This window comes from Ruditapes philippinarum, unplaced genomic scaffold (assembly GCF_026571515.1).
Source record: "Ruditapes philippinarum isolate M1 unplaced genomic scaffold, ASM2657151v2 ctg3587_1_1_1_1, whole genome shotgun sequence".
NCBI classification, from domain to species: domain Eukaryota; kingdom Metazoa; phylum Mollusca; class Bivalvia; order Venerida; family Veneridae; genus Ruditapes; species Ruditapes philippinarum.
Window position 1 is genome coordinate 186591 of NW_026865611.1, and position 11633 is coordinate 198223.

The window sequence follows — 11633 nt, forward strand, 5'->3', positions numbered from 1 at the left end:
TGAAACATTATTATATAATTCAAGTTGAAATTGATTCGATTGATTGCCGCTATATGAGTTAAATTACAAAAGTTATATTTTGTGTTTTGTTGAATAAGTGTTTAATCATATATATCAGGAATTAAACGGAGGAAAATACTAGATGTAAACTTGTTTTTTTTTTATAAAAAGTTCATACCAATAAGTAAATTTAACTCGGACAAAAAGCATATCCAGTGTATGATAAATACTGTTATTTGTGTTTTTGTGGACGTATAAATGACGTTTGAAGGAGGACATGGAATATTCGTCGGGTATTCGTAACATCACCAAACATTCAAATAGCGAAAAGCAAAATTATTTTTTTCTCTCTGAATATTTCGTTTCAAATTTTTAAGATATCAGGATCATAGCTCTTTCAATCAAATAACTCGCTTTGTTTCCAATCTTTTATATCTGATTAATATCTTTGTCATTAACAGTATATGACTTCAATTTGTTGATGTTCAAGGTAAAAATAAACTGGAAACAAAGTGATCCCTCGGAAGCATTAATCACAACAAAATTACATAAGAACTGCAGACTCGGTTTGATTGAGTCTGTAAGACTGAATGCAAAACGTTTGCGGAATAATTTTTTCAATATACCTATAATTAGAAAAATGTGACCTTTTGATCTTATTAAAGTTAAGACATTACTATGAGAATGCCATATGTGTTACATTTATATCTTTTTACTTATAAGACTGTGTGCAAAACCGACATTTTAGACAAGCTGAAGTTTAACAATTTGCTTTTGGTTATATTTATATTTTGGACAAACTTCTTGTACGGGCATTCATTTTTGAAAGGTATTTTAATTGTATTTTGCCGGTTTGTTCATCACAAAGTAGTCCTGATAGATATAATCCACTTGTATAAAGCACTTTTTATCTATAAAGAATATACCTTGTTTGATAAAGGGATACAATGCCATATCGAACATAAAAAGTGATAAAATTATTATTATTCTCTATCACATTTGCACTTATCGTAATTCGCTGTTTCTAGATGTTCCGTTTGAATGATGTTTCAACTAATACAATAATATACATAAATACTAGCAAATAGAAACTCTACTGATTTGTTTATCTCAAAAGTTACCAGGATGTCTTAAATGTAATAATTGCTGGGCTTTTTATCAATTTAAAGAAAACTCGTGGTAAATTAAAATATTTATTTGTAAAATGATATGATACAATTTATTACACAAATGGCACTGTCAGCATACTTTCGGAAATATTTTCCTTTACAGCAAGTGTAATGGATACACTATCTGTCTTCTATAAATACTAGATTACACTCCAAGTAATAAATTTAAAGGTTACATATCTCTAAGTCCATTTTATGCTTAATATCTTGATTATATCACGAGGATAAAATTTTATTTTTTCAGATGAACAACTAATGTATAGTTTATGATCTCTATCATTGTATAATACAGCCAGTGGGTTATACAAATCAGTTTTCTCGATACCTACAATTTCACATTTCTTGAAGCTGCTCGACAATCTAACAATATTGCTACTGTCTCTGTAGCATACTAACAAGGTACCATCTTCCAACTCTTGTATTCCTGTTGGTCTTTCATATCCCTGATCCTTAAATGTTCGTACAACATTACCTTTCCAGTCCAGCTTCATAAACTTGCTTGTAATGTAGCAATCAGATACATTCATAAACTTTTCATCTCTACTGATAACAATCTTTTCTGGTCCATGAAACAATCCAGGAGTATCAAAGCTCTGTATCATGTTTCCGTCTAAATCCAGAATAACCAGCTTACCTGGATTAGAATTACAGCCTACAATCAACTTGTCCTGACAATAAGCTACACAATAACACGATTCTCCGACATCTATACGACGATCTAAAGACAAACTTGTATCTGTATAAGACATTATCAGGATACACTTTTCACCACATAATGCAACAGCAAATTTATTCTGTAGCAGTTTTATAACATCGAGTGGTGATGAAGAAAGGGATATCTCTGATACCAGCGTTCCTGTGTCTATATTAATTATTTTAATTTTGTTATTATTTTTGTCAGCGACGATCATATTTGTTGTAGAAATCAGTACCATTCCAGAGATATCGCATTGCTTATTATCAGAGGAGTATTTCACTTGCATTGATCTTTCATATTGGACACATAATGTACTTTCTGCACAATGTCTTCGGTATTTAAAAATCGTTCCTAGAGAGTTGTTATTTTTGAGCTGACCAAGCATCATTTCGTTTCGGATAAATTTGACATCACCATCTGTTTTATTATCTTCAACTAATTGTTTCTCTTCATCTGATAGTCTTTCCACTTGAGGTCCAACATGTTTTATCTCGATAAACAGCTTATTCCGCTTGTTTTCGTCGCTCAGAGACTTGAGAATTGACATTGTACTTGACATTTCCTCTGCGATATGTAAGCTTTCTGTTTTTACATTTTCTTGTTGACACTTTGCTGTCAGTGCGTAGGATTTAGCGTCCCTCATAATGTCGGCTTCCATCTTATCCAGACATTCGTTAATTTCATTTCTGAAAACTTGTATATCTTCAACAACGGCCTTGTACATTTGTTCTATATTTGCAGTAACAGTCTCGGCAATTTTGACATTAGATTTACATTTTTGAATCAGTGTCTCCATTCTGTCAATCAAGTTATCAAGCTCACCAGACATATTTCCTGACACATCGGGAATATAGTCTACATTGCAGTGTTTGTGGTCCAGAGTCACACAAACATAACACGCATTAGAATCATGTGTTTCACAATAGAATTCCAGTAGTTTGTCGCTATGTTTCGTACAAAAGTCAGTTATTTGATCATTGTTTATATTCCCGGTCTTCGATTGCTGTGGCATTCTGCCTTTATCAAGCAGGACGTGGTTCATGGAAGGTTTTTGTTTCCTGTGGTGCTTACAACAACGCTCACAAAGATGTTCCTCACAGTCGTGGCAATAACCAAAAGCTGGTCTCTTTAAACTATACCTGTTGCATGGAAGGCAGTAAAGATTGGAATCTTGTTCTGCAGAAACAGCAAATTTCCCTGATGCTTCCATGGTCTTTCTGGAATAAAGATAGAAAAGAAACTTGTATATATTTTTTTAACGAAAGATTTATTAATATCATAAATAATTAACTATTATTCTTGTTAGAACTTCATCATCTTTTCAATAAAATCAAGTTAAAAAGAAACACATGATTGTCAATCAAATTCTATGCAATATTTTGTTTTTATCTACACAATTTAATCAGTTGATGCAAATTTGTTTAACATGTTTGATTATCTTAGACAGATTAAAAGATCTAGTCCATATATTGAATAATGAATACATGTACGTTCATATTCCGGTCGTAAATTAAAGTTTTATCTATATATATTTTGACTTACAGCGTTTGTAGTTGAATAAGTGTACTTGTGTACTCGACAATATGCGAATATTCCTTTCGTACGTGTACACAAACTTTTAAAATATTTTACAACAAAAATGATAAATATTTTTTACCTGTTTCTGTTTTACTAATCCAGGTGAAACAAGCACTTTGGAATGCGGAAGTTCTAAATATAGTATTCAGGGGACACAACTTCATTTACACGTTACTCAACTGGTACATCGATTATCTTCATTGTCATTGAACTGATTTGCTCATTGATGTTATTAATGATTTTATGTATCTTGATTTAGTTTTTATTTTTGTCCTATCTTAATCTGATTGTGATTTGACAAAAAAAAAGTATGCCATAGTATAATTGTAAATTTATTTGAATATCTATATCACGTATTGTTAAAAAGTACCCAAATGAGTTAATAATTATATATTTCCATTATAACTATGCTGTCAATTAGGATACCACTTCATCTCCGTTAAACATAATTTACTCGTCTTTTTGCCATAGTCTCTTAATTGTTAATACCTACTATAATACGTTTTGTTGCTCTTTTTGAATATCTTGAAAAAGTGACCCATCACAGCCAAATTACATAAAATTGCGCACTCGGTTTGATTGAGTATGTACATGAGGGATAATAAAAGAAAAAGAGTATGTCTAACATGTCCACTCAGACACGATACCCTCATCGCTAGCCATTGGGTTTGCTTGTGGAGCCGGTTAACCTGAGGAATTTCTGGTGAAGAGCATAAATTAGAATAAGTGCTGGGGACTCAATATCCCGCACATGGACCAGAGAAAATAGATTAACAACACGACTTGACAGTCAAAAGTGCGGAGCATCTTTTTACGGCTGCCACACAGCATTTAACTACGGTGGCTCAAAGGTGACATGTGTGTGGGTTTTTATTTATCTCATGCGCACGAGATACTATGTCGTAGCCACGAGTTACTAAGTCGTGGGCACGAGATAGTTAAGTCGTGTGAACGAGATACTATATTGTGGCCACGAGATACTAAGTCGTGGCCACGAGATAATTAAGTCTTGGGCATGAGATAATATACCGTGGCCACCAGATACTATGTCGTGGCTACAAGTAACAAAGTCGTGGCCACAAGATAAAATACATGTAGTCGTGTGAACGAGATACTATGTCGTGGCCACGAGAGAATTAGGTCGTGGGAACGAGATACATTGTCGTGGCCACAAGATCCTATTTTGTGGCCAGGTGTAACTAAGTCTCGGGAACAAGATAATTAAGTCGTGTACACGAAATTACCAATCAGATTACACTATTTATATGAATTTCCTAATTGACTAGACATGTGCTATAGTACAAGGATGCCCCTATTTAACATGCCTGTAAAAACGCCATTATACAAGTTATTGATTGGGCGATGATTTTACTTTTAGCGTCATTGTGACCCTGATTTTTGACCCAATGACCTCAGAATTAATAGGTGTCATCTGCTGAAAAGGTGCAATGATCTCTCTAGGTTATACAAACCATGGCTTTTTTCCCTATAAATTATTCATCAGACGAAGATTTTACATGAAATATCAAGGTTACCTTGACCTTTGACAACAAACATCCTTATTGGTTATCTACTGTCCATGGGCAATGTCCCTACCAAATCTAAAAAACCAGGATTTATTTATTCTCTAGCTATCTTATAAACAATGTTAACAGGGCATTGTACGTACAAACAGACCAATTTTATCACATCATTGTCACCACAAAGGGCTATTATTTAGTCAAAATTAATGACTGATTTATGGACCTTGGAAGTGTAAACTGATTGGTAAATTATCTCGTGCGCACGACCTAGTGGTCTTGTTCCCACGACTTAGTAAGTCGTGGTCACGACTTAGTAACTCGTAGCCACGACATAGTATCTCGTGCGCACCACTGAATTATCTCGTGGCCACGACTTAGTAACTCTTGGCCACGACATAGTATTTCGTTCCCAAAACTTAATTATTTCGTGTCCACGACTTAGTAACTTGTGACCACAACATAGTATCTCGTGGCTACGAAATAGTAACTCGTTCCCACGACTTAATTATCTCGTGCCCACGGCTTAGTAAATCGTGGCCACGACATAGTATCTTGTGACCATGACATAGTATCTCGTGCCCACGACCTAGTATCTCGTGCCTACGTCTTAATTATCTCGTGACCACGACTTAGCAACTTGCGGCTACGACATAATATGTCTTGGCTACGGCTTAACTATCTCGTGCCCACGACTTAGTAATACGTGGTCACTACAATTTATTTCGTGCCAACGAGATAAATAAAAACAAACATGTCACCATTGTGCCACCTTTCTTAACACCTGTTGATGTGATGTATAGATATCTGGAAAAGTGATCCATCGGAAGCATTAAAAACAGCAAAATTACATGAAAATTGCAGAATCTGTTTGACTGAATCTGTACATTGCAGATAATGCAAAAATCCTCATGCCCCCTAGCACTGGCTTTAGTGGTACCCAATTCTCAATGCTTCAAAACGCTTGGCTCAATGAATCCGAAGGACCAGAAAAAAATATAACAGCACTGAAGTAAAGTACGGGGCAACAATTATGGGTTAACAACTATAGCGGTGCCTTACGTAAGAAAAGCAATCAGCTAAGTAAGTTAAGAAACTTACTCTATGTGTATTGTGACACATGATGACATCACTTTGAATTTAAGAAACATAAAAGATACAATAAAATTAATTGATTTTGTGTGCGTTGAATACTGTTATAAAGCACTAAATATATAAACCCTATGCACCTAAATTTACAATAGCTTTGTTTCGACATAAACACGGCCATTGAAAGAAGTATAATAGAATGATATGTGATATGTATATTTATATAAAAGTGCAACTAAAATAACGCAATACAGAAGCTATGTAAAACCGATCAATAATATATTAAATAACATTATATTCAAATGCCGTATTATCATAGCGTTTGCCAAGTATATATATATATATCTGCATACATACTGGCTCAAAATATACTCTGTTTTAATAAAAATGTTCATTGTTATTTAAATAAGAATTCTTCTATATTTTCTAACAAAAGACAGCATAGAATTTTTGTTGTTATTTTACCCCCTTTTTTATTTCGTTAGTTTTTCTGTTCTAAATAGTCAGACCACATGTGTTGCACAAATTAGTTATAACGTCTTTGCATTAAATTAAAAAAAAACAAAACATAATGAGCATAGTATATCACCTCAATTTATCTCATCTGTTTAACCACCAAACTTTGGCCCTGTGTACTACGTATGGGACAATAGAAAAGTAACAAGGTTATAGATTGAAAAAGAGCAAATTTATTTATTTGCCATAAAAGTTTAAACAAGTAAATATAACAACTTTAAACAAGTAAATATAACTACATATCACGTATTTTTCCATATCTGGACGACGTAAATATAAACTACATATAACGTTCTTTTCCATATCTGGGCGACGAAATCCGCCTCTGCCTTTAACCAAGTAAATATAAGTTCTTATAACATAATTGTCTATATCTCAAAATTAAACAAGTTCATATATAAATCTTAACAATAAAGATAAGGGGTGTCAAAATTATAAGAAACAATAAAATCCAACAGCCAAAAAGAGAGTAAACGAAAGAAGAGGTAGAGGAAAACGGAGGCGGCGGTTAAACAAATTGAATAAGCGTGTTATTCTTTGCAAAATAATGGCTAAGAATGAATATGCCGGATCTTGATTGGTTAAGAAAGTCATGTGATAAAATTATACTCTCTGATTAGCTAAAGTTAATTCCTAAAATAGCATATCAGTGGAAGGGAATTCAATTAACGAAAAGTACAAAAATGTTATAAATTAGTTTATATGTTTATAAAATACATAAATATTCGAGAACCTGCACGTCATATATTTTCTTTATGTTCAAAAATGTACAAAAACCCACTATTGTTGCATTAGTTCCAAAAAGATATTATTCACGAACAATTAAACAGATTTATTATCTATTAACTGTGTGATTAGTTATTTACTAGATATTTAGTTTGATGGAGATCTAAATAATGCATTATATTTGATTAAAGGCACATTATGCCTCAGAAATTCATATTTATAAAATTATTTAAAATTGTCAAACACGTGTTTAATAATGTTTAAATAATTGATTTAGGGTATGTCAGCTGAAGCAAGAAGCGCTGATTGTGCAGTGTATGTCTATAATGTAGCAAAATGTAAACAGTGTATTATTTTGACTGCCATATAAAATACTAATTCATTATAATTATACATATTGCCAACAAAGCAAATGGAGCAAAGATAATTCTTCTATATAGAAAATGAGATGAGAATGTAAAATTAAGATAACAAAAATGAAAAGTTTTTGAGAAAACAAAATAGAAGAGGCATACTGGGCCTTTAAATACTGACGGTTAACTTTTAACACGCCCAGATGTTTTTCAATCCAATAGAAATTTGTGCCCGTTTTGAAATGTAGCACTACTTGCATACTCCCTGATCACATATAATTTTCAAACGCCAGCAGTTTTATGCCAGTTTATGTCTTTCAAACTGGTTATGGCATATTTATGATGCATAGCTTGTGTTATTACGACTTTGCATGTATTATGGTTTAGATAACACTGATTTAAGACAATGATAACGTGTCTATTCTATATCCAATACCTATTAAACATCTTTGGGATTATCTTTAATTTTGTGGCAAATTGTGGCAAAATTGAGACAAAGAACAATACATGTAAGAGATATGAATTTGTACCAATTTCAGACAATACAACAAAAATACAATCCGAACACATTGCATGTTATCAAAATGAATGTCTCAATGCCGTGACATGACATTTCCAACATAATGGTCGAATGTGACATTTTATTTTTTCAAAGAATCTCAAAATTCTTTATTTTCCGAATCATTCATGACAAATTTTATTATTTTTGGACAATGAAAACTTGATTTAAAACGCTATTGAACATAATTGGCGACGTCATTTTATTTTGTGTCAGTGACAATGTCATTCAAAAATGCTACATCACACGGGTTTAACTGAATCATCATTTTTCTTGACAAATATATATATTTAAACTCCTACACGTATAAATGTATCTGTAAGTACGCAAACGAATGTAACATGTAATATTGAACTTATTGACAAGGTAGCTCACATTTTTTGTAACGACTCGTTTACACAAACTTTGTTCAAGAGTACCGTATCAAGTGTAAGCCATATTAAGTTCATTTATCGACTTGTTGCACGGTCGGACAAATGAGTGTAGGTTCAATACTGAATTCATTGAACGAGTTGAATAAAATTATATAATGCGAGTCTTTGGCCAGCAAAATATTATTTTATTCAACGAGTTCAATAAATTCAGTAATGAACCTACACAAATGTAATATTTTTTTATCACATACAGAAATCTAAGTGCAAATAAATCATTTTTCATTGACGCGGCTATAATTAAGCGCGTCTTTATACTATGTATAACGTAAATGACGTCATGTCAAAATATGTGCACGGCCGTGCAATACCGTTTTAATGGAGTCGCAAGATCGGCACTGGTATGTGATAAATGTTACCTTCTATAATCGTCGAAGGGTTTTTATAGTTCTCTCTTGTGATTGAGACTGTAAAAACACACAGAGGCAGCAAAATAAATAAATAATCAACACAAAGACAGAAGTTAGGTTTTCACTCTACAACTGTAATTCAAATCTGCCGTGCGCATGCGTGGCGGTAAATCATGAGCGAAAAAATGAGGCCCGTCACCAGTTACTATAGTTAGTGTCTGATATATGATGAATGATATTATGAGGTTATGGGAGTAAATATGAGATTAAGGGTGGATGGATAAGGAAGAATATATTTATAAGAAATGCACTATATATCATATTGGATATAATAATGGTAAAGTATATACATGTATATATAATGACAAATGACCCTGTGACATCCTTCCCCGCTCAGTCAAATGTCGTCCCGACATTTCCATATCTTACATACATCTAAAATAAATACAACTACATACCTAGGGTCAGAAGTCTATATACAACTACTTTTTACAAAGCAGTCACAAAATATTCCACCAACAGCTATGTTGTTTAGGTTCTAATGAATATTTAGTTTACATTAACGTTCTATCAAAAGAAACGTTAATAATAAAGATTATTTCATACATTCCAATGGAATGTTTCATAAAGTATTTAAGATAGACTGCAGTTCTATCTAAATACAAAAATTACAATAAATTATATACCTTTCTTGTGTAGTTATACACAAAGAAAATAAATAAACACTGTATCAGATATTTGTTTCAAATAATCCGACATGTTCAAATTTTATTTATTCATAATGCAACAATTATCACAATAAATGCAAGATAATAATGCAAAATTGATGCTACATATACTGGCAAATATAACACTGGAAATCGTAAAGATTTTAGTAAAACCAAAAATGATGTAGATAAAAGATAAACGAAACGAAAACATGTAAAATCATCAATATCAAGTAATCCAGTGTTTGTCACGTAACCAGGCAGGCTTCAGTCTTGTACGAAAAGATCTTTTGGGAACGAATTCTTCAGCTTTGGGATTTAACGTAGATGTTCTTCTCTGAGGAATGACATATTTGGGAACATCTGTATTTTCAGTTGTATTATCTGAAATGTTAAAAGAAGAATCAGTTATGGGCTCGGTCTGTACAAGAAGTTCAGGTCCATCATTCTCATGAGAGGGGTTTAACTGAGCTTTCCGTACAGGCAAACCCATAAAAGGCAACAAAAGATTTCTGTGAAGGGTTTTTATGCCACCCCGACCATGCTCTCTTCTAACCTGAAAAACAGGTATAGAAGGATTAGGTTGGGATGTCACAATATAAACCTCCTTATCCAACCTATCAGCCAACTTGTTCTTCCCTTTCAGGCCTACGTTTCTAATTAAAACTCTATCCCCGCGCTGAACTTTAGCGTCCCTAACCCTAAAATCATAACGACGCTTATGTCGTTTACTTTGACGCCTGGACTCACGGTTGGCAACATTATAAGCAAAATGGAGACGTTTCTTTAAAGAAGAAATGTACTCCGAGGGACTTTTCTTGGCTGATGTTGAATCAGGTTCAATTCCAAGAAAAGCATCAATGGATAACCTAGGATGCCTCCCAAACATCAAAAAATGAGGGGTGAGCCCAGTGGTCTCATGCCTCGTAGAATTGTAAGCATGGACTAAAGTGGGTATATGGGCCTTCCAATTCTGCTTTTGCTTAGTTTCCAGGGTCCCCAACATATTCAAAAGGGTCTAATTAAACCTTTCGGCCATTCCATTTCCTTGTGGGTGATAAGGAGTTGTGCGAGACTTGTCAATATTGGCAATCTTGCACAGCTCGCTTATCACTGCACTTTCGAAATTTCGACCCTGGTCACTATGTAAACGGAATGGAAAGCCATAGTCACATATAAAGGACTCAAAAAGGACTTTGGCTGTTGTATGGGCCGTTTGGTTTTTAGTAGGTATGGCCTGTGCAAAGCGGGTAAAGTGATCAGTAATCACAAGTATATTTTCATAACCGCCTGCAGACATTTCTAAAGATAGAAAGTCCATACAGACTAATTCAAGGGGATATGAAGATTCAATGGGAACTAAACCAGCAGAAACTTTGCATGGTGTTTTCCGACAAATACAGCGTAGGTAGTTTTTGACACGATGTTCAACAAACTGTTCTAAACAAAGCCAGTAAAACCTCGACTTTAACAGACTACAAGTTCTCTCTCGACCTTGATGTCCGGCATCATCATGAAGGCCTGTAAACACACTATCACGGAAAACTTCTGGAAGAACAAGTTGATTAACAAAATGGCCAGAAACAGTTCCTTTACGAAAAAGAATATGGTCTTTGATAAAAAGAGATGACCATTCCCTAAAATATGGTCTTACAAGTGGGTCTTCTAAAGAACAAAGACGTCTAGTTGGTTTTCGACCTGCCTGGACTAAATGTCGGATGCGTGCTATGGCTACATCTTTTCCCTGTTCTTCAGCCCAATCAATATCACTTAAATTGGTGTCTAACGGTTCATCACCATCTGCATCGGCATGGTCCAACACAGACTGATAAAGAATTACACTCAAAGAGAGGGGATTCCTGGGGATCAACTAAAGTACCAAGGCAAAGTGCCTTTACTACATCTGAAAATATAACTGTACCAGGACAAGAAGATGTA

General features: G+C 33.9%; 1 protein-coding gene across 2 annotated transcripts; it reads right to left on the minus strand.

Annotated features, from left to right (window-relative positions):
• Positions 1-1180: 1180 nt before the first annotated feature.
• On the minus strand, positions 1181-3613 carry LOC132729739 (uncharacterized). Of its 2 annotated transcripts, none has more exons than XM_060715567.1 (2): positions 3524-3613; positions 1181-3083 (listed from the first exon to the last, which is right to left on the minus strand). In XM_060715567.1, the coding sequence occupies exon 2, from the start codon at positions 3074-3076 to the stop codon at positions 1352-1354; it is 1725 nt and encodes a 574-aa protein (XP_060571550.1). In that variant the 5' UTR covers positions 3077-3083; positions 3524-3613; the 3' UTR covers positions 1181-1351. The 2 variants fall into 2 exon arrangements, with proteins under 2 accessions (XP_060571550.1, XP_060571551.1); XM_060715568.1 differs by having other exon boundaries at positions 3409-3538.
• Between the last annotated feature and the right edge of the window lie 8020 nt (positions 3614-11633).